Here is a 24,331-nt window from a genome sequence, read left to right on the forward strand (position 1 = left end):
CTGTGAAACACTGGAACATGTTGCCCTGGGAAGATGTAGATGCCCCCTCCCTGGAAGTGTTCAAGGCCAGGTTGGATGGGGCTTGGAGCACCCTGGTCTAGGGGGAGGTGTCCCTGCCCATGCAGGGAGGTTGGAACTAGATGATCTTTAAGGTTCCTTCCGTCTCAAACTGTTCTGTGATTGATTGACTGAAGATCAGTGGCTTGAACATTTTTATGCTGATCCAGGGTTTATTATTACGTTTTAAATTAAATTTAATTTAATCTTTATGCAGTTCTTTGACTGGGGTGGAAGAGTCCATTATTTTCCATGTTTTGTCTGCAATGGATGTAACAGGCTTTCTCTTTCTGTGGAGAAGCAGACAGGACCTTGGAGTGCCTGGTAGAGCAGGTAGGGTGACACATTGGATGTCAAACATGTGCCATCCAAGGCACCTCTTTTCTTACTCTTAGGACCAAGCTGCTCTTAACTAGCCTTTCCTAAGAACCTATCTAGGTGGCCTATTCCTTGTGTTTTCATGGTTGCTGTAAGAAAGGTATTTTTCCATTGTGCAGATATTCAGGTAGAAACAGTAATAACCTGTCCTGGCTTGGGCCAGGATAGAATAAATTTTGTCTTGTAATTTTGCTTTCAGCTAAGTCTCTCATAAGTAGCTTGCTGAAATTAATAGCAAGTTTCTCAGTCAGGCTCTGCTTCTAGGACTTGATGTCTGTAGTTATGGTTAGAGAATGGTACGTAGAACCAAGGCCATTGCTCAGTTCTGAGGGAACATCTTATGCTTCAGAAAGAGAAAAGGACTAAAGAGGTCACACCTGCAACCCTCCTTTAGGGAGGAGCAGACAAGACAAATGACCAAAATTGACCAAACAGTATTCCATCCCATATGTGTCATAGTCGGTGTAAATTTGAGGGATCATGAGGGTCAAACCCCTTTGGCCTTCACCTGGTGAAGAGATGATCCTCTTCCCTTTGGCCATTCTTCTCCTGTTCCTGTTTGCTTTGGCATCCTGGGAAGATTCCATCCATTCATCTGCCTGTGGTCCTGATCCATGCCAGCCCATATCTGTGTGTTCCTGCCTCCAGCTCCTGACTGCTGCTGACTCCAGGATTCCAGCCTGGACTTTCCCACGGCTGCCCTGCAGCCTCGGTGGTGATGTGAGAGTTATCGGTTGGGTAGGGGGAGGAACATGGTATCACTTTTTTCCTTTATATATATGTAATACTGTTTCCATTTTTAACATTTCTGTTCTATTAAACTGTATAGTTCAGTTTCCAACCCATAAGTCTCTCTCCTTTCTTTATCGGGGGGGGGGATAAATAGGGAGCATCTGTCATTCAATTAATTGCCGTCCCAGTGTTAAACTGTTACATGACCCTTGAGTTTTGTTTGACCCTGTGCTCTGCATCACTGTTTTCTCCTTATGGAGCTGTGAAAATGGATGATGAAGAAGATGGGAAGGGAGGAATAGCTGAGGCTCTGCATGGTATCAGGATCCTCAGATAAATCAGATCAAATCCTACCCCTTTGCGCTGTGTGCTCTGCCAAGGACCACTTGACTTGTTCAGTCTCATGTTGACAGTATCTACTGAGTCACTGGACCAGCTCTGAGAGTCTGTTCTGGATAGTAGCAGAGCTATGATTTTAATGTGGTTCTAACTGGCACTGTTTTGGTTTGTTTGTTTGCTTGTTTGTTTTAAGGCAGATCATTATTTGTGCTGGAGTGGCAAATACTGTTTCCTACAGCTGTTCTGGTCCATGAAGCCAAGCAGCTGATCCAGTGTTTCATCAGAGTCTAGAGGGTAGCACCGTGAAACAGCCCCTTTCCTGACATGGTGCATGGGCAGGTCTGGCTTGTTGCTTTGCAATGAGGTTGTGTTTAAAGGACCATTGTCTGAACAATTCCCTGATGATGTACAGTGGTCTTCAGCTGGGAACACAGATACAGCAGCAGTAGTGGATAGCAATCATGAAAATACTTGGATAAGAAGAGTAAACCGATACTAATCTTGATTTTGTAAACTGTACTGTAATTTTTAAATGCCAAGCAAAAAGGCATGAAGGTGGAGAGGAGACACAGCACTGCTATGGTGTTGTTTTGCTTAAATGCTTGGAGAATGTGGCTGTGTCTGGACAGGTTTGCAGCATTAGTGCATCCTAAGGGGAAAGCCTGAAGTAATCTTGAATGCACTGCCTTTAGATAAACTTGCAAACCACGATGAAGGAACAGGAAAAAAATTCCTGTCACACCTGTGCTCTCCTTTGCTTTTGCGTTTTTCAGTGTTCTCCATCGAATGTGGATTGGAGTGGTGGGAGGCAGAGAAAGGCATGTATAGCCTGATATCCAAGGGGTGCTTATCTTTCAGTCCCGGCAATCTTCCCTTTTTTATTATTTAAGAAAAAAGAAGAGGGGTAAGAAGAATAAGCCCCACTGTTCAATGTTGTCACTTGCCCATGAGTTGGGAGATGACAAGCAGAAAGGGAAGGGACAAAACAGCTGTGTTAAGGGGCAAACACAGCCAGACTGAAACAAAATCAGACTGTCAGGAGATAGCCAGCTTCTGAAGGGTATTGTGGGTGCTCTCCTGGTGTGTTTCAAGTTGTAGATGAGTTACTGCCTGGGCTGGCTGTCCTTCCCAGTAGATATCAAGGTTTCAGGTACACACTGAGGAAGGTGTACCTGTAAATGGCAGTAACAGTCTGTATGCTAAATTTCATACTCCTTTTCAGACTACAGCTGCTGAGACTTCCTGCACAACTGCCTGTACTTTGTGCCTCTTTTTCCCCAGGGTAATTGTGTTGATTCAAGCTATGTACGTAATGTAGGGCTCCTTGTTCCAATGTCTGAGATGATTCATTTATTATCTCATCTTCAGAAGAGCTGGATTTGGCTGACTGTAGCTTCTGTTTAGCTTTGTTGGCCAAAATCAAGGAATGTATTTAAGCAGCAGTGATTGAAACACTTGATTTGTTTTCCAGTAGACATCTGGTTAGCATTGTCAAATAAAACCGGATTTAAGTAGTTACTCATAAAGCCTCTATTATGTCTTGTTTCAAGACCCTCCAGACAGGTATGTGTTTAGCCTTTGTTTTCTCAGGGCATCTGCCAGATCACTGTTCAGATGAGCAATATTAGGGTCAGCCCTACTAGTCGATAATCCTGCTGAGAAGATTATGGACTTAAAATAATCTTATGTTTCATTAAAGAGCTGCAAAATAGGGGGGTACCACTTCATATTAACAATAGGTCTGGTTCAGGTTCAGAGGGATGTCAAGATGTGAGCTCCTTACCAAGTGGAAACCTTAATGAAGTAAAAGACCATTAAAGGCTAGGGGTAGACCATATGTTCCGGAAAGGTCTTTGAGCTGTAAAATCAAAAAATAGAGATCAAATTATTCCTCATTATTTTAGTTTCAATAGTCAAGTTCAGTACTAGAGGTTCTGCCCATGGATCCTGCCTGTTTTACTGTTCTTGCATTAATTCACAGTACATATGTTGATGGTTTTGGCCAAGTTCCATGTTCCAACTGCCCTTTCTAAAAACAGATTTTTTAAAAGTGAGTATTCAAGTGAAACTAAGCAGAATTTGACCGGTAGAACACTGCATGTGTTTGAAAGCTGCTCTTGCACTGAAAAATTGAGCTGCTGAAAAGCATCTATGTTCCCTGTTTTTAGGTATAGTTGAATAGTGCAATGCTGAGTGTAAAAACATACAGGACGATTAAATGTAGATTGGTTGCATGATACAGATGATAAGTGACAGAATTCCAGTGAAAGGGTTAAAAGAAGATGAAAACTTGTTTCAAAATAATATTGATGATACTGGGTTCTTTTGGTAAATCAGATTAATGTGTTTTCTTACTGTTTTATGATACAAGTCAGAATCAGTAGGAGGATTTAGCTGAAAGGTTATTGAACCTCACCCTAATTCAGATCTGTGTCTTGTGATGAGAGAAGAAATTTTAACTGTTTGTGGTTTAGTTGTTTCAGTGCTGGATAAAGCAACTTCCACCGTAAGGAATATCAGACTTTCTGTTGTCTACCTTTTTGCTTTTTTCCTCCTTTTTCCTCTCTTGGATTGAGGTGTTGTACATGCTTGTTTGCAGCTTTTTAGATAGTTTTGAGTTTAAGTGCCCTTGGAGAAAATAAAAAATGTGTTTTTCCATATATACTAACAAAAATAAACATCTAGAAGTAGTGGTATAAAATTGCATTCTTAGGCAAGAGAGGAGAATAATAGGGAAGGTAGCTTGATTGGTAAAGGCTGGTGTTAGACAAAGCATCTGGTTTGAGCTTCTGAGAGTAACTTTTTTGTTTTTTAGCTGGGCTACCATGGTACTACATCTGTTGAAATTCATGGCCCATTAAAACAGGAGTCTGAACAAAGCAGCGCACTGGATATATCACAGCTGAAGTTCATGAACTTGCTTTGCAGTCAGTATTGGTTACAGTTCAGTTGTTACACAAGTGCATCATTACTGTGGCTTTACAACATATTTTTTAAAGCTTTGATACAGAAGCATTCCCTGTGATAGTCAAGTTCTGCAGATGATATGGGGATTTATATATTTAAGGGATATGGGATTTGATCCAAGCTGAATGAATTTTTGGGAGGAATATAAAGTGGTAGAGGCAAGCTGTGTGCCTCATATTTATACCCAGGGACAAAAATAGATGCTGCGTTGGAATTAAATTGAGTTGCTATTTTTAAAAGTCTTATTTAGCGTGAGATATTTGTCAAAATCAAGATTGTCTTTGTGTAGCTCTGCTTTTATACAGCCTGTTTTATCTACACAGAGACCCTCAGTTTAGAAGTGAGGGACTCACAAAGAGGCACAGAGTGAAAGGCAATGATTTTAGTTAGCTTTAGTAACCGAAGAGACCTTTGAACAAGGGTGTCTTTTAATTATGGTCCCAGGCATAATCATACTCAACAAGCTATTTATCTTGAAAAGTTATTTCCCTGGAATTCCCCACTTAACTGCATAGTCCAGAGTTACCTTGGTGTTATCCATGACTTCCTGCAGCCCTGCTAGCAGGCAGAAAGGTACCCCTTGAAGATGTCTTCGTTTGGTAGGTGTGCTCAGAGCATGTCTGAGCACACACCAGGATGACCAATCCCACACAAAACCTACTTGTGGTTATTATATTTCAGGTGGCAAACTTTTTGTCTGATGTTCTAAGCATATTGTTAGGGAGTTGGAGATTTACCTTCACTGAACCCCATTCTTAAAAGAATTTGCATTTGTATCTACATGAAAAAGACATTAACTTGTGGCACTTTATTTCATGCAACTGTTGGATAAAAAGCAAATAGTCCTCAGCAGAGATGTTGAAATCTGCTACATTCTGTCCCTGATGAGAGGGATGCCCACAGCATTGGACCTGGCACTGGTCATTACTCATGAAGTGAGCATGAGACTTAAGGCACCTTAGGTTTTTCCTTTGTAGGCTTTACCCTTAAGTGCCTCACTCTGTACTCCTGTGCTGCAGGTACAGTGTAGATACCCCCTTGGACGCTGCATTTAAGAGGCAACTACATGAAATTTAGATTGTGTCTCTCTGTAGATTATGTTTCTGACTGGATTTAACCCAAAGTGATTGCTCATATGCAGCAGTGTCAGGTGGGAAACCAGGCCTTCTGACTCACATGCCTGTCTGTCACCAACCCATGAGATCTTAGCTGTCTCAGCTCAACTGCAAAAACAAATTCAAAATATTCATGAAGTAAATTAAAATAATACACAATTATAGTACAGCTTTGAAACAGAAAGTTGTTCTAAATCAAAGAGCAGTCATATGGTATATAGTGTAATAAAGCTCAGCGTGACCTGTAAAGTACAGGTTCATTTTTAAAAGTTTGCTTTCACAAGAAAAATGTATATTGTATATACATGGTACAGTTATGACTTAGGGAGGAAACTGGTTTCTAGGTATTTACAGAAAAAAGGATTTTCTCCAATATTTAAAGATTAAAAAAAAAAAAAAAAAAAAAGATTTCTGACCTCAGGGAGTAGAGCAGTTTTCCAGTGATATGTGCAGTGAATGGATAAATGTGTTTTAATACACTAGTCAGCAGATTTATTATTTCTGCAGTTGACAATTTAGCTGACTTTTGCAGTTAATACCCTCTTTCTAGTAGAAAAAAAAAATTTAAAATCCCACTCTACAAAATACGAGCTACAACAGAAAGACTGCCAAGAAGTCACCCTTCCCTTAGCTGGGATAATTTTTCAGGCATGTAGATGCAGCTGTCAGCTCGTCACTTGTCCCTTCTTGCTGTCAAGAAGACAACAGGGTGTGGTGCAAAGGCAGGAGAAGCCTGTGCTGTTTTTTATCCCTTTATCCCTCTTCACCCCAGAGCTTCTGTTTTGGAGTTTCTGTTTTGGCAGTTTTGGGCAATATCTCTGCTCCTCTGGGAAGCTGCTTTGCTCCAGTTGGCATTTTCTCTTTAGGTGTTAGTGATTGGCCTCAAGTTCTAGCTCTTGTTCTTGGTTACAAGTAAAATTGAGGTGTCTCTGAGCCATTATCTTTGCCTTTCATTGCTTGACCCATCCCGTGGAATGTCTGGTTACTCCCAAGCAAGTCATCACTTTTAGATGTTTAAATAACCTTGATGCCAAGTTTCTAAGTTTTAAGCTTGTGCATATCATGGTGCTCTAACTCCTTAATCAGTATCTTTACCAGTTACTAATAAATACTTAGAAACACGGAAAAGTGATTTTTAAAAAAATTATTATTATTAAATTCTTTAACACATGCTTGTTAGAGTGTGTCTGAGTGTGTTCATGTGGATGTAGGCAGCTACAGAGCTTAAGGCCTGATCCTGCAACTGTCATGTGAGCAGTGTTTACTTATACAAGTAATCTCATTAAGGCTAATTTAGTGAGTGATGGCTGCATGTTCAGGCCTGAGGCATAGAGGACTGGTCCATGGTGGAGGCAGAAAGCTGTGGCTCTGCAGTGCTTGTGGGGCAGCATCCTGGGGATACATCCCAGCCTCTGATGGGGTCCAGCCCTGGAACAGCCAGATCAACACTGGGTACCTCCAAACCAGCAGGGAAATAGAAGTTTTGTGAAGAAGCCCATGAAAAATGGCACCTAGTCTTGCATTAGCTCCTTTAAAAAAAAAAAAAAAAAAAGGAAAGTTTAAGAATTTTTTTAAGTTGTTTTCAGAAGTTTTCCATATCCATCTCCTTCTGCCCTATTCTGCTGCTGGCAGGGCAATGCATTTCCCTTCATACAAACTTTCAAGATACTGCACCTAGTTTTAGCAGCAGGGAGCTTGGCAGGTACAAAAAGTTACAAAAATTGGTTAAAGGAGAGGGAAGGAGCCAGTGCATCCAGTTCTCTTTCAGCAAACCCAGATGTCCTTCCGTCATGGAGCAGTGCAGTGTGTAGGTCTGACTAAGCAGACAAGGTAAACATTAATCCTGGTATTCCACGGTAATACCATGTCAGACAAATTACTGAGGTATCAGTGCTGTGCCTTCTGTTCACTTTGGTGATTTGTGGCTCAAATTATCATGTAGGAGCATGGCTTCGAGTTGTTGGAAAAGCAGTAAATCATGTCTACGTGCAGGGCTTGTGCCTGGGTGTTACCAGCTCAGGGTCAAATGCAATTATGTGAGAGTTCCTCGTATCAGCTGAAGAGGAGATCTGGTCTGAGAGGCCTTGGAGGTATTATCATATTTTTGGTCTGACTGCCTATCACAGAGGCCATGAGGTTTTACATGTAGAGGTCAGGATATTCACAGCAGCGCTGAATTAGGTGCCTGTGGCTCGAAACTGTTGCAGAATCACACTGGGATCAGCTGAGCCCTCACTGTCATCATGGTGCTTGCTGATGATCACACATTCCCCTGCTTTTTTAGCATGAGGAAAGAGAGGAGAATGAAGTGCTCACCTGCTGTTAGTGACAAGCACATGATACAGTCATAATAGATGGCTTAGGTTGGAAGAAACCTTAGAGATCATCTACTCCAACCTCCCTGCCTCTCATCTGGAGAAGGTTGCTCAAGGCCTCATCCGACCTGGCCTTGAACACCTCCAGGGAAGGGACATCCACGGCTTCTCTGGGCAATCTTTTCTAGAGTCTCACCACCCTCATACTAAAGAACTTCTTCCTGATATCTAGTCTAAACCTTTTCTGCTTCAATGTAAAACCATTTACCCTGTTGCTGGACACTCTTTATGAAAAGTCCCTCTCCAGCCATCTTCCATCACCCTTCTGCCGGCTGCCAGGATTTAGCAAACCCTACAGTAGTGAAATGGGGAGCAGATGTACAACTGGTTGGTTATATGGCAGGGACTCAAGATAGTAATGGTAATGGGCACTGACAGGTTCTTCTGTTTTTTCTTCTGTTTATGCATCTTCTGAACATTGTATTTACCCTATTCTAATGACTGAAAATGATGGGGAAGAAGGCCCTCAACATGTTTTTGGCCATGTTTCCCCACACACTTTTTTATTCTTAACGAAACTCACACTGTGAGCAGTAAAACTCAACCTCAAAATTTCCTTCTCTAGAAAGGGTTTGACTTGTACCACATACATCATATACATGGGGATAAATTATAATATAATATTAATACACTAATTTTTAAGCAGCATTTATAATACAGAGGAAATTTTGAGATTTAACATATTACTAGCATAGAAGGAGAAGGATTAGAACTAATGTGTAGTGCTATCTAGCCAGAAAGGCATTTGCAGGGGATAAGAATGGTCTGCAGCCCTGCATGCTCAGCCTCAGAAGCGGTTGAGGGATGAAGGGGAGGTGGTTCCTGCCCTGGCACCACCCAGTGCAGCCACTGATCACAGTTGCTAATGCAGTCATTCTTTGCGTGTTCTCCTGGGCAAAGGCAAATGATCAGTGTTTCTGTAAACAAAACCAGTTCATCTCAAGCACAGTAATATTCCTGCACAGTTCAGGTCAGATGCATGCAAGATTATTACTTGAAGCTCACTCTGCACAGCTCTGATTTGCTGCAAATATGAACTGACCAAATCCTCAGGAATGGGACTTCATGATGCTGTCTCCTGGGGTTTGTCCTAACAGTTCTTAGGCAGAAAGATGGAAAGGTTGTGCACTTTCTTGTTGAATAATGTGGGTAATGGCAGCCCTGCTGCTGGGTCCAACCAAGAGCATGTTCATCCCTGGCTCAGCTTGCACTAACATTGTCACATTCTTAAACCCAAATATTATTAATAACTGAAACTGTCTGTATCCATCTGTTACCTAGTAAGCTCTCATTTGCTGAAATAACTTGGGTACCTTGTAAGAATGTTTTCACTCGCTGTGTTTTAAGGGGAAATTGGACAAGGTATTGCTCCTCTGGGACTTATCTGAAAAATGCAAACCTGATTGCTTATAGAAGACTGTGCACTTTCAGTAAGTGACAAGATGGGAGGGGGTGATGGTGCCACTAGCTGGAACAGATTTTAAACAGCAGTTGCCACCATCAGTCTGACAGTGGCTTCAGCTTGATGAACTGATTGACCTTGTGTTGCACTTGTGGCCTGTTGCAACATAAAATTGAAGATACCTGTCTAAAACCTTGGCCAGGGTTTGTTGGCCTTGGGTGTCATTCACCGTGTGCATTTCTTGCAGTGCTGCTAAATGTTCTTTGACAGTAAGTAAACAGAATAGCTAGTCTTGAGGACAAATCACCTTTTTGGTGTGTTCACCTGGTGGTTTGCATCACGTCTCTTGGCTTTTTGTATTGTGGACAAATTGAGGTTATGAGTTTTACTTCCAGGTTGTTTTTTCCCTGTCGGTCCACTTGAACTTGCAGTGGAGTTGAGACCTTCAGTGTTGACTCCCTTAGATTTTTTTTTAAGCTCTTCTGTGCTTCATGAAGTGCACTCGTCATCATCTTTGTCTCCTTGGCAGGAGAATAAGGTGAATTAATATAAGAGGCTGTGATGTCTGATGGTAAAGAGTCATAGAAATGGCCAGCCAGGACCCTGGGCCTTTTCCTAAGAACAGGAAGAAAAATAACCTCATTAGGTTGTCTTCATGTTTGAGGCGATTAGCAGCTGATCTGAAGGTAAAACCTGCAAGGCCTAAGTTGACAATGTAGCATGTTAACCCATACTACAAGCTGATGCAGGTCTTTGGGCTGTCTTGTTCTGCCGCAGCCCGCTCATCCCCATTGATCTGTAGCTTAAATTGATAAACAGCCCATCAGGGTGCTCTCATTTGTCAGTGTTATGCTGTGTATCCAGTGCCAGATTCAGAAGGGTGGTGGAGGAATTTGTTTGTGGTTGCTGGCAGTCTTTTTTCAACCCCTCCTGAAGCAAAGCAGCTGCTTGCCAGGTGCGTGCAGTGTCGGCATGCTCACACCTGCAAGACAGGTAAATGGGATTTGCAACCCTCTGTTCTTGGGATGTAGCAGCTGATCTGGATCTCAAAACCCACCACCACTGCCATAGGCCCTTGAATGGAGACACAAGTGACAGGTTCACGCCATACTGCCCCTTTTCACCCCATGTGGAAATATGTGGTTGGTCAGGATGTACATCGGGCTCTGATGGTGATGGCTAGTTGTCAAACTGTAAGCTTGCCTTCTTGATATGTGTGTGCAGATAGAGGGGATTCTGCAGTGATAAAGTCCTCACAGAGCTATGATTGCTCTGGGTCACTTAACCCATGAGCACAGAGTCCTCCAGACCTCAGTCTCAGAAGCATCTGAGTATAACAAAGCAAATGCATTCTGGAGTTGCAGATTGTAACTCCACTTAATCATTTGCCAGGCAAAAACCTCTCTAAAACTTTGCCCTCAGTATAAACATTGCATGTTTTCCATTTTAAAGGGTATTAAAAAGATCAAGATAGGGAGATAGATGATACTATCACAGAAAATCTTTCTCCAACAAGCGATAATAAAAATGCTTTGTATCATAATGCCTGTGTATTGCACAGATTGCAGTTCCTTAGCAAGAAATGTATCAGATACTTTTCTTTTTACTTTCCTCATCTTTCAACAGATTCAGATATCTGTCTCTGGAAATGTGAAGCTAACAGTTTGACTGGGCTGATGAATTTTGTTGCCACATCTTGAACACTTAATTTTTCCTTATGCCCTGGCGTCTGTTACTCTTTAGCATAATCACACTGAATATCAATTAGGAGGTAGGAAGATTGTGGAAAACTTGGTTAAGGGTGTTGAGATGCTGACTGGGATTTTGGTCACTTTGAGTGGGGGTGCATGTTTGCTCCGAGTACTCTCTGAAAAGTGAAAATTCTTCAGTATTAAACTACACATGGTCTGCAGTGACATGAGATTTTGAGATCCCTGTGATTTGCATTCCTCTCTTCAAAATCACAATAATGATCTCTTCCACAGACAGGAAGACAAGTGGTCAGTGCCAAAGTTATTTAGCAGATGGTGCTTCAGTAGTGAGCAACATCATGATTTCAAGTGTAAGGCACATAATGGATGTCTACTGGCCTGGCAAATGAGACCCCCGGTGTTACTCACATGCTTTCGTCTCCCATCCTGCAAGATACTGCCATCTGTCAAGACAGTAAGCCAGGTCTCAAATAAATTCATACATCCATTTCCCTCTTCTTTCCAAAGTTCTTGCAGTCTCTGGGTTAAATATAAGCCATGTATACATACTCTGTGTATGGCCATATGTATATACTACACACAAGGGAAGGGAAAATACAGGTAGAATTATAAGAAATACACCTTTGGGTTGTGTTATGTGTGTCAGACAATGTTAATGCATGGTAAGCAGTTTTAGGAAAACATTGTGTACTTTTGTAAGTGCATTGTACACCAATAGTGAACAGTCATGGCTCTTGTCATGAATTAATCTCCTTCTTCTCTGTCTCTTGGCAGAGTGTGACAAGCTGCGGCGGGATGGCTACAGGAGTTCACAGTATTACTCTCAGGGCCCCACTTTCTCCTCATCCTCCAGTGCAATCTGTGGAAGTTACCAGGATGATTATGAAGAAATTGAACAAAAGGTAATGGTGGGTGCCAAAATCTTGGAAAGAGTATGTGCCTAATGAGTCTTAATTGCATGCCATAATGCTGTTCAAATAAGGTAGGATTTTTAAAAGATAGCAAAGATTCTTGTTTCATTGAATTAGAGTGATAGTAGGTCACCTGACTGATGAAAACCAGAAAAGCCCAGTTCTAACCATGCATTTATATAAATGATCCCATTGGCAAAATAAATGTGTGAAAACCAGGAGTTCAGGAATATTCTGGAGGGAAAACCTCAGCAAGGGCTGCTAAGTGTTTACATTCAAGCTGCAAGAAGAGCTATTAACCAGCTAACATTGTACTGCATTGTAACAGCAACATGTGCATACTTTGAATTGCTAATACAGGCAGTGATGAAGTTTCATTGGGTTGAGGCTTTTTCCTAAAGGCAACCGGAAGAATGAGAGATTCCCCACCAAGTTGTGCTTATCAGCATTCTTTCAAGTTGCTTCATGGTTTGGTGCCCACAGTGCAGCTCCAGGTATGCTTAGCTTAGAACCTAGAAATGAATTAAATAGAGAAAGAGAAGGGACAGTTTAAAAAAAATCTTAAAAAAGGTGTCAAGACATGCTGTTATGTATATGTCAGTTAATATAGGTTTCAATTACAGAACTAGTTAGTTGTGTTTGCCTTCTAAAGAAGGGAAGAAGTTTCACTCCTCTGTCATTACCTTGTTAACACCTGAGGGCTCTGAAAGAGGAGCTACCTTTGGTGCTTCAGCAAAGGTCTTTATTGCTGGGGTTTACAGCAAGATGCAGTGGAGCCTGGCTGTCTAAACCTGAAATGTAGGAGCTCACAGAATTTTCAGGATAGATTAATCTAGAATATTTTGCCACAAGCTGTTGCTCAGGGAATGACAGGGTATCAGTGATTGTAACGCTATGTAATTTCTTTGAATTGTTGCTAAACCATATGTGCCCCCGCAGAATGAACCAAAGAACTCTGTCTCTTACAAAGTGTGCAGGTCCTGAGAACTCACTTTAGAGGCTACAGTGTTTTCAGTTCTCTCATCCACAGTTTTTAATCACATGTGGTGGAATGTCTACAGTCTCTCATCCAGGTGGTGACTGCGTTATATCTGTGTATTGGCAGGGAATGTTAGAGCATCTTGTTTAGCTGTGTGTGGTGTGTACTGGCAGTGGGTAGAGAATGTACAGCATATTCACACTGTGGAATGCCTTATAGTGATAATTTGCTAACCCTTGCTGGAATCAGTGAGAATATGACTTCCACTGGGGAAAATACAAAGACATTGTTTTGTTGCTATTAATGTACTGCACAAATATACATGCATGTATGTTATCAGCTGGTCTTAGCCAATGCTGTTCAGCCTATGGGTATCTGCACATGTAAAACTAATGCAAAATTTAAAAAATACAAATAAATATTTTTAAAACAGTATGAGTGAGAGCATCTAAGCATGGGTGAGGCATCTTAGCGACCTAAGAGCTGTCATCCTCATATTGATTAAGGGTTTTCTTGTGTGTTAACCTAACGTGTTCCTAATGATTTCTGTGCATTCTAAAAAAAAATAAAGGTGGAACTAATTATGCATCAAGGATAGAATATCACTTGAATTTCAAATTGGAATAGTTTCCTTTGAATATTTCTAGCTGAAAGGATGCTTCAGTGCAGTGAAGACAGCTGCCAAACTGACAGACTTGGATATTACTGAGAATCTTAACCTTGCTACTCTTTATTTGCAGCTTAGAAAGGCATTAATCCCTTGTAAAAAGGTAGTATGATTCTCCTTTTATATTTTACAATGGAGCGTTTAGTGTTGTCTGTTGACCAGTGTCTTTTTCCATTGGCTATTTTTGTACTGGCCTAAAATTTTACTCTTTTTTAAAAAAATCAATGCTTACTACAACAGATTTCTGAACTTGAATTATAATCTTACTGGTAAAGTGCCAGGTAATTCTAATGAGTTTTGTTCCTTGAGCAAGTTGTATTTCAGCTGTCAGAAGTGTTCTTCAATAACAGTGTGGAACTGAGGTCATCAAAATCCCATGGTTCAAAATGTGAACTCCTCATCATTAGATGAAAGTTTTGTTATCTGTTCAAAGCAAAAAAAAAAAGCCAACATTTAAATTCTGTACATGCAGTACTTAATAGTTGAAATTTGAGAAGAGCAGAATAATGATGGATGGATGAATAGCTATTTACTGTTTGGAAATCTGCTGCTTAATTACCAGCTTACAGAAAAAAACTGTTTTGCTGCATGGTGATTTCACAAAAGAATTCATATTTCCTTGATCTTCTTAATCTGCCTAAAAAAAAAATCATACAGATTTTGCTTTTCTGTAGACATAACATGAAACCATAGCTAGGTGATATGAGAGAAGACCTTAGTCCACAGACATTCTCATGAGGTGGGTCTCTGTCACCAGAGGGTAATACTCATTCCACAAAGCACGTGGTTCAATGTAAATTGTAAAAAATGTCTAAGGTAAGCAGAACATTTGCTATTCCAAAGGAAAACCACTAAGAATAAGCAGGCCAGTTAGCCTAACTCAAAAATAAGCAAGCAAAATTAGATAAATTAGGTAACAGAGAAAGCTGAAGTCTCTGAGTGGTAGTTGATATAGAGTGAAGTTCTTGGAACTAGCCTTTTACTCCTAATGATTCTTACAAGTTACATTATTGGAGTACAGGCCAAGCCTCACTGTAGTATTGATGCTAATCGAGTTTGTTGGAGATTAAATTGCTTTATCTGGATTTAGCAACTCAGAACTGTGACTAGTGTCCTTCTTTCTCATCTTTTACATGCCACTGTTGATGATGAGACTTGGGGCCTGGCTCTATTTTCCCAGTGTCAAAGATATATAGTGATACATAGATATATTTACCACTCTCAGACTCTGGTTTCCTTCAGATTCTGAAATGTATACACTGTGTATATTAAAACTATTTGTCTTTTATGTGTGCTTTTTATCTTATCCTTTTTTTCTTTCCCTTTTTATCACTCATTCTCTTTCTTTTTGTCTCACTCAACAGTCTAGTCTGTTAGACTGCATCTCTCAGTCTTGCATTAGCGCCTGCTGTAACTTGGTTCCCTGGAGCAAAAAGGTATCTTGCCCACCAGTGGCAACATCCAGCTGCCTTGTCTGCAGCTTGATGATACTTGTAGCATTTAGCATATATATAATCTTTATCTGCTCTTAGCCTTTGGTTGTTACCTACTTTGGTTTTCTGTTTAAAAGTTTAAAAAACAAAAAAGCAACTGCTCAACAGAAGAATGTCACACTAGGTTTATTTCCTTTATTTATCCATATTACTCCTTTTTGTCTGCAGTCCAATACCCTTATTTTCTTGAGTCACAGGTTTTTTTTTTCAATTTTTGTCTCCTTTAACGTTAACATTTGCCTCCTTTGAAAGTCCCCCCTCAATGAACACTGTGTTTTACTTAAGTGGCCGCTTTATTGGTTTTTAATCAGTCAAGGAAAAGTTTGCTTATTTGGAGTAATGCTTTTTTGGAAATTATAAATATGATTATAAATACTACAGAGAGTAGTTGCTCCCAGACACGTGGTATATCATATCTTTATTCCATCTGCGAAAATGTCTGAATGCCAAAAGCTCATGGTGGTTTTCCCCAGGTCCTGTCATTTGGCTGTCATTTGTGAACTTTGTGAACTTTGCCTGATAGTTAGTTAAACTTCGGATGGAAAAAAAAAACCATTTATTTTGCTTATTCATGCAGGAGGAAAAAAAAGTGTATTTTTGCTACTGTACAAAGCTGTTAAGTTCGTCATCTGCTCAGTATCTACAAGAGACTGTTCAGTACCATAACTGAAAACAAATGCATTAACTCTATTGTTGACTTGAGGAGCTCTAATCCAAAATTTTGCTTGATGTTAAGAGAGGCTAAAGAGATTGGGCACATTTTGGAGGTGGGAATTCCTGAGAACTCTTGAGGTGTGGTCTCTCTGGCAGAACTGGAGGCAGTTCTAGGTGATGGTGCCCTCAGCTGGCCTTCCTGACACTCTGCTGCACTCACATGGGGTTGCTTTAGCAATCAGCACATATATTTTATACTACTTCACCTTTTTTTTAAAAATTATTATTTTTTTTTTTATTAAAATGCTGCTCAATTTACAAAGTTGATACAGAAATACAAAGCATAAAATGTCGAAACATGAGTGATTACAGAAACTCAAATGAGGGCACTTCTTCACTCACCACATACTCTGTGTGGTTGCTGCAGGAATTGTGGATGCAGAAAGTTCAGAAAGGAACTGAGTAAATTCTTGAGGAGGGGGAGGACTCCATCCAGTGCTGGAAGAATATTCAGGGGGAGGTATCCAACTGCATGCATCCTCTGATCTAACTACATCTGTTTATCATTGACTGGCCATGATACTAAGTAGCACTTTTAGAGCTCTTATGTGATGCAGTATGGTTGCCCTTATGTTTTTAGTCCCATTGCAAGAGTAGTGGAAGAAGAAAGGAACATTCCTGCAGTGCTGGTGAAGGTGGTAACTTGTTTGATGGTCAGCAATTTCTGCTGGCCAAAGATAAAATATCCCTTCATTCGTGATATACTGAGGATTATGCAGCAAAAGATTTAGCAGGATAGCAGAGCTGGCTACTGCAACTGGAGATCTGTGTGTAGAAATAATGAGTGTCCCCTATCAAAATCTAGGGGACTAGGTTGGAGGTGTTGGTCTGAAGAGCAGTAAGTAAACCAAGACAGGAGTAATTCAACAGAAGTGTAATTTTGTCTGTATTTATAATGTAGCAGTGTTCCATAACACAGTATGAAGCCCTGTGAGTTAAAGCAGGAACATAAGTGGCATTTTTGATTGGCCAAGAAGCAGAGACTCAAACATTTGGAGATTGTGGTTGTTTTTTTTTTTCTTGTTACTGTTCATCTTTATCCCTTTGCATTTGTTGAAGGGGTACTTGAAGCCATGAAATCTAATAAAAGGCTAGAGAAGAAACTGGATGTTGGGAAACAGTAATAGACAGCTGAATCAATATGGCTCCTGTCCACAGCACTGTGTTTTTCTTTTCTCAGTCTTGTTTTCCTGAAAAATTATAATAATAGAAATTATTGCAATAGACAGTGAGGTAAATGACATGACTAGAAGCTTGAAGTTCCTCTTCTGATAAGTAAAATTCATATGGATTGGATTTTCTTCCTACAGGTCCCATCTTTTCAAACAGTGTAGAATAAATTACTAGAATATAAGGACATGAAGAATATACAGGGTATTTAGGCAGACCATGCTGCAGGGTGCACAGCATGCAGTCACTTGTCATCAGGGACTTCTCAGCCTGAATGTGCTGAGATAGCAAGACTGTTGTTTTATCTCAGCAGCTGAGTAGGTTAGGGGACAATATGTTAACAAGGCAATGGCAAGGCTTTGGGTTACTGAGCCATATAGCTATAGAGTATTTGTAGGCCATTTCTTTCCTGGACTCTTGTTTCAACTCCCATTTGAAAGGTCATGCTTTGTCCTTCTAATTCTTGGAAACACTACAAAGTCCAAGGTAATTGCTTTCACTTCCCAGCCCACCTTATCCTCTTCTGTGGTCCATTGAAAAGGACAAAGCCACAAAAAATGTCCCTGAGACATCCTGTTCCACAGAAATTAGGCCATTTCAATCTAGTAATAAAGGTTTATGAATCAGAGATGCTTTAAAAATGGGACAGGTGCTTTCTGTTCTGTTATGAACGCAGTCATAGTAGAATAAAGTCATACCAGTTTTGCTGAGCAGATACATGATCTCATAGTACTGCCTAGTCCAATTCTATCTCTGATACAACAGACTTTTCTTGAGAGCACTTTCCTGTTATGCAGCACCAGTTCACTGCATCTTCCAGCAAGCATCTGTTTTGTAAATCTGGGAATGTTTGCTAAAGATACATAAATCCCTATTTTCATCCTTATTATAAAGGTAAATGGTTTCTTATGTGGCTCAAACTGAAAGATGAGCTTCTGCTTTCCTCTGTATGCAATAAAACTGTGTACAGCTTTGTCATGCCCATTAAAAATATCTTCACATCCAAAATCCCCTATGCCCACTACCATTATGAGTACTTTGGGAGAAAGAATGTAATAAGTAGAGACAGTCATGCTTTTCCAGGAACCATGGAAAGTATACCTACAGGTGAAATGTCAGCATTTCTTCCCATAGCCCAAGCCAGCCACAGCTCTTTTACTGAATTACTGTGTAGAAGGGCACACCAACTGTCCTATGACAGAAAATAATTCTTATTGACTCAGGGCTTTGACCTTAACTGCACGACTGGGGTTTCAGTTGCTTTTCATTCACTATATGCTCACTGGGCTGATTCCCTTTCTGTCTGTCTTCCTCCCATCTGTCCCTAATTAACTTTTAATTCTGCAAAATCTGTGATTCTTGCTCAATCAAAAAAAAAAACGAAAAAAAAAAAAAAAAAAAAAAAAAAAAATTTTGTAATTAAAATTGACTTGTAAATGCTTCAGTTTCTCTATGTGTTTATATACTGTAAGAGAATAAGGGTTTTGCTTGGTTTGAGTATCTTCCTTCCTTGAAAAGGAAGGGTGGCTTTTGTAACCAGTGCCTCTGCCACTTGACACATTGGAGTAGTCCCTGGGTGACTGCTGTATGACAGCTGAGACCTGGCACTGCAGTTCAGTCTGAATGTGATGGATATTGATGCTGACAGTGTCAACCAAGCAGGGTATCTGAAGGTCAGTGGAGCTCATCCTCACCCCACACAAACTGGTACTCTGATTCAGGCAGGGGCAATCTCTGTGTGGAAGGGGAAAAGGATATTTCTCTATCTTGATCCCTGATTACTCCTTTAAGTGCACACACAGACACTGGGCCAGCACTCCTGTGCCATCTTCCCTAAAACCCCCTTTGCACTCAGCTGTTTTTAAAACTAACTGTGGGGAAGCATAGCCTGGAGGCAGCTTTCCTTTCTCCAAGGGCATTCCTCTCCCATATTGCTTGAGTTAATGAAGGTTTTTATAAATTTAAGTGCTTAGAGGTGGGAAAGTGCTTATATTTGTGTGCCTGCCCTGTATATATATGTATGTATAAATAGTGTATGTATACTAACTCGGGCAAAGATAAGCATTAACATTATATTTTTATAGAAATTGATGTAGAGCCTTTAAAAAAACAGTGTGGCCCTTAAAATAGATTGATGTTCTCCAAGAAGCTTGTATTGCAAAAATTGCTGGAGCTTTCCCAGGGCTTTGCCCTTTCCTACAGAGCAGCATCACTCCCATCTGCAGCCTGTCTAGTAACAAAATTCAAGACTGACAGAAATGGATTATATCCTTGAAGAAAAGCTGACATGTTTCAAAGTGTGGTTCGAAAGTTCAGAATGACATAAGTAACAATTTTGTGGCCTGATTTTTATTTTTATTTTTTTGGTTACCTGAAGAGATTTTACTTTTCAGTCATTTTACTTTTTTTTTGCATGGAAGTTGCTCTTAAAAATGTTGGATCCTCTCCTTAAGGATGTAGAGTGAAAGAATAATAGAATAAATAAATGGTTGTTTATTTATAAACAGCAGGAGCTCCTCATGGTAACAGGAAGAAAATTAAAATCAGAAATTATCAACAGTGGTTGTGGCACGGTGTCTAGGCATGTGTTTGGTATAGCATTCAGCTTCAAGAGAAAACAGATTGCCTAAGATGAATAATAATAATAACAAAAACAATAATAAATAATCCATATGTTATAAATAGCTATATTCTTTCTTTCCATGCCTTTGTGCAGTAGAGAGGGAAGGCCTACTAGGAGAGGCTGTGATCCAATACTGACAACACCATTTTGGGTTGTATTCTGCTCTCCAAAGGGGGAAAGGAATAAAGAAAAGAGGGTAGAGGACTTTACCTCTGATCTGGCCCTAGAGGGAGGCCTGCCTGTCCTCAGGGTTTGCCAGGAACTAGTACTCCCTATTAGTAAAAAGCTACATCACTGCTTTCTCTGCCATTACTAGCAAGGATCTTGTAATGAAAATCAATTTGAACCCCATCAGCAAATGCCATTGTTAGATTATGGCTTTCTCTGGTGGAAGGATTTGCACTAACTCTTGAAAACTCTTCTTTTTTTGGTGCAGGAGATTTTTTGTATTATTGGTTGTTTGATTTTTTTGTTTAAGTGAAACATCCATCATGGATGTGAAATCTTCTCTTTGCTAGGGGATGACGTCTAGAAAGACCTTCCTATAGCTAATATTGTTATTTGCTTCCTTGAAAAATGGGCAAAATTAACCCCTTGACTCACACCAGTTTCTCCAAGGCCAAAGCAAAGTTACTCTTGCTACCTTACTGATCCATGGCTGTTGGTTTTGTAGGATACATTGGCTGGTTCTCTTACTGAGCTTTACCAAAATCTTTCACTTGGTAACAGGTTTCTTGCTGAGACCTTACGCATCCTCACAACCTAGTAAAGATACAACAAAGCAGTGCTCAGATCTCATCTTCCTCATGGGCCACTGGGAGGGGTCAGTCACTTCAGGGACAAGGTCAATGTGTAAGATAACTAGTTACTGTGCTCTGCTTTGCTCAGGATCACTCTTTTCTTTCTCATTGGTATATATTCCTTAGGTTGATAAGCTGTTTTGAACAAATACAATCGAGGTGGTTTGTGTTGCGGGTTGTTTATTTGTTATTTTATATTGCTCTTTATGTAGGTCAAGTTGTGATATTGGTGAGGGTATATTTTGCTCCACAAGCAATAGTGCTGACTGCAGTGGCAATACTTCAGTAATACTATAGTTACTCCTTTTTTTTTTTTTTCTAATTGTAGTAAACTTACACTGTTGCATGTATTTCTGTTCCTAGTGTCCCATCTCTTCCCCAGAAGAAGATGATACTGTTACCATCAAAAGGCCTAAAACTCCAGTTCCAAATGAGATATCAGATATTAACACCCAAACCAACTGGACCAAGTCACTGCCATTGCCAACACCAGAGGAGAAAATGCGACAACAAGCACAGGCAGTCCAAACAGATGTGGTTCCTATTAATGTGACTGGTAGGCTTTCAATTTCAGTCATTACATTACACTGATGAGGGAAGGAAGGGATAAAAGGGGATCCATACTGTTCAGTAGTATTTTGACACTCATATATTTGATGCATGAATTCTAAATTACTTACTGCACCTTTCTTTTTAAAGTGTTTTGCTTTTAATAGTCCATCTCCAAACTTAATGAGAAAACCTCAAATCCCTTAAAGTGGTCACTAGTGAAGATAATCTTCCACAATGTTACCTTGAAGTGGCATTAGATATTCATGAAATAGAAGAAGATGGTTGATAAATAGCAGAGTTTTGCTGTGGACTGCACTGAAGATATGTAAGGGAAAATCATATTTTAGGCAATGCTAATGGTATTTCAGGATTTTTTCCTAGGAATTTTATGTAAGGCAGGTTGTCAGGGACTTCTGTATTACAAAGACTGAATGTAACAAAATTCAAGGAAAAGAACTCTGTGGTCTTCTATCAGCAACAAGAGGTTTAGGTGTCTGGGACTGTAGGGTAAGAACAGCAAAAGTTAATGGGGCTACATTTTCAAGCAAGACCTTTGGTAAGACATTTGACTTATGTGACAATAGCATGCATTTTCTTGTTATGAACAGTGTATTAACTTCTTTTTGAAAATGCTTTTTGGCTTTACAGTTGCAGAACTCCTGCTCTGTGAAAGTTAAATTATGTTAAAGCCTATTGCTGAATAGATATTTCGTTGAATGTAAACACAGTTTCTGTGGATGATCGAATTATCACTTCAATTTAATAATCCCTCTTTTTCTGCAGAGTATCAAGATTGTCTGTTATTCGTTAATTCAAATAACTGACCGTTTGCCTGCCAAAACCAGGATGATATTCAATATCCAATTACTTGTTTCAAATACCATATGGGCTCTCTGGCTGCATGCTCTCTCCTGCAGTCAATAGCTTGCAATGTTTGGTTTTGTTTTGAAAGTAAATTGGGTGTTCCCTTTCCTAATGTGACTTCCAGTAGTTTTTTTCAAATTTATTTTTATAAACTAGTATTTCAAATAATGGTGTTTAACAGTATTTAAATATCTTAAGTAGTATAAGAGCAGTACTTTTGTGAGAAACATCAGAGAGCTCCAAGAAATCAACAAGAAATGCTTCCTCAAATGCACACCAGAAAATATTTGAAATAAATAGCATGAAGACAACAATAAATTTTGAACATCAAAAATACTCATCCAGAAAGATCAATAGAAAGTAAACAAGTGCAATGCTACAATGTTGCTAGGCCGGTTGGCATTATCTGGAGAATGCAGGATACAGTTGCAGAAGGACAAGTTATGGGAACAACAGATAATCTGACATAATCGATGAGTTTGAGCAGAGTTTAGATAATGCAACAACAGGAACAGGGTGTACCTACAGAAAGAATTACTTGCTGTTTGGTTTAATGTCTCTGTCTACGGAAAATACATGAGAGAAGTAAACAGATGGAAAGAAAAATGAGGCAAAAGAGATCAGCAAACTCAGAGATTTAATTCACTGTCACTGGGAACGTTTCAGTGTTTGGATAAATAACACTTCTGCCTTCAAAGAGCTTGATTTAACAGGTGTAGCAAACTTTGTGTCCCCTGAACTGTCTGGTTTGCACTCAGCAAACTCAGCAGTTCACAACCTTTCTGATAAAAACAGTACACATGCATATTATACCTCACCTTTTTGCATCATGCTGTTGAGCCTTTATTCCCCTACAGACACAGTAATTGAAGGGGATAGAAAGGGAGGGAAGTGAAGGAAGGTTGCTGTTGCAGTATGTGGACTGTTCTCAAGAAAGCCATTCTCTAGCAATAATGGCATTGCTACTGTAACATAAGGCAAGCGACAGTAACAGGCCACACACACAGAGGAAAGATGCTGTCCTTGTTCCTCTTTAAAAAGTCACAATCTGCTCCCCTCCTCTGCCCTCCCACACACCGAGTAATTTTATTTTGTGAAGTTCCCTGCGTTACTGCACAAGGCAGGAAAAAAACATCCAAAAATTCTGTGCCATTTGTCCAATGTACTGTGCAACAATCCACTGCTGCTTTTTGGTTTGATTTTTTGGCTTTTTCCCGCGCTTGCTCTTTTTCTCACTCTCCCAGAAAAGAGGTCAGAAAAACCTCCATTTTATTACTCCTGGCATGAAACAAAAGGTTAACCTCCACAGAGGCTGCTGGCAATTGAGACCATTTTCAGCAGCACATTAGTAATGATTCAGCTACAATGGCCTCTCACGTGGCTGTGCAATAAATGCTCCATGAGTTCAGCTTTCAGGGCTCTTGGGTGAACAGATTGCAACTAATGCAGTAGTAGTAAAAATCTGTTGGATAGCCTGAAGGTGCAGGGACATTGCATTAGGCTGACCACATGCTGAGTAGACATCCAGGTTTGGAAGCAGTTTCAGTCTTTGGGAGTGCCTGGGCTGAATTTATTCTGGCCTGGAAGGGGTTGGGCTGAATTTTCAGTGGTGTCCTGTCTTTGCTTTTATGTATCTTGGGGGTTAAAAGCTGTATGAAGGTGTCTGCTCTTTGGGGGTTTTCTGGAACTAACTTTCTTTCCAGATGGAGGAGCCCGGTGATGGTGGAGGTAATCAGCACCAGGCTGGATCCTGTAAAACATTTAAGCATTTGCTTGAGTCCAGCTTGACTGACTTCAGTGAGATTTAAGCACATACTTAAATTTATTTTTGGTGAATCCAAGGAAGATGAATAAAGTGCCTGAGGGAAACCCAAGTAAACCCTATGAGGAATAATTTGTTATAAAAACGTAACAGAAGGAGAAAAGTATCTTTAAATCTGCAAAATATATTTAACACCAACGTTGTTGTATTCTTTTAAAAAAAATCCAATTAAGAAGGAAAAAAAGACACTAGTATTTTGCTTGTTGTAATTTATTGAAGCAAATTATTGAAATTCTACAAATTTGCCCACTGGCTTTGAGAAAGCCTTTGTGAATCAAAAGTCATTGAAGATGGATTGGTTGAATTATCTCTTGGGTAGCTTAGGGGAAGATGTTACTGTGGATCAGCCGACACAGTAACATTTCCCCATGGATATCCTGTTTGTGCTGTCTGAGGCTTCATGTCAAAGACTCTCTCCTTGTATGCACCCTCTACTTGCCAGATACATTTTATTCCAGGGTGTTCAAAGCTGGTTTTAATTTCCTTGCAACTCATTATCCGAGGCATAATTGCTGGCCTTTGAATTGATAAAGAGATGTTCAGAGGTGCAAAGTTTCTCCTTCATGTTCTTTGGATTTGTTACACTGAGGCTAGTGTTGTTATTATCAGGAAAGACAGGATTATCCAATGGTCCTACCCCTGACCTGAAAAGGGTCCTA

General features: G+C 40.0%; 1 protein-coding gene across 1 annotated transcript in view; it reads left to right on the forward strand.

Annotated features, from left to right (window-relative positions):
- Nucleotides 1-24,331, forward strand: part of NHSL1 (NHS like 1) — a 178,127-nt gene that overhangs the window by 134,258 nt on the left and 19,538 nt on the right. The window contains exons 3-4 of the mRNA XM_030448568.1: nt 11,852-11,979; nt 20,798-20,990. Coding sequence (XP_030304428.1) covers nt 11,852-11,979; nt 20,798-20,990 — 321 coding nt within the window. The remainder of the gene's footprint in view (nt 1-11,851; nt 11,980-20,797; nt 20,991-24,331) is intronic.

This window comes from Calypte anna, chromosome 3 (assembly GCF_003957555.1).
Source record: "Calypte anna isolate BGI_N300 chromosome 3, bCalAnn1_v1.p, whole genome shotgun sequence".
Lineage (NCBI taxonomy): Eukaryota > Metazoa > Chordata > Aves > Apodiformes > Trochilidae > Calypte > Calypte anna.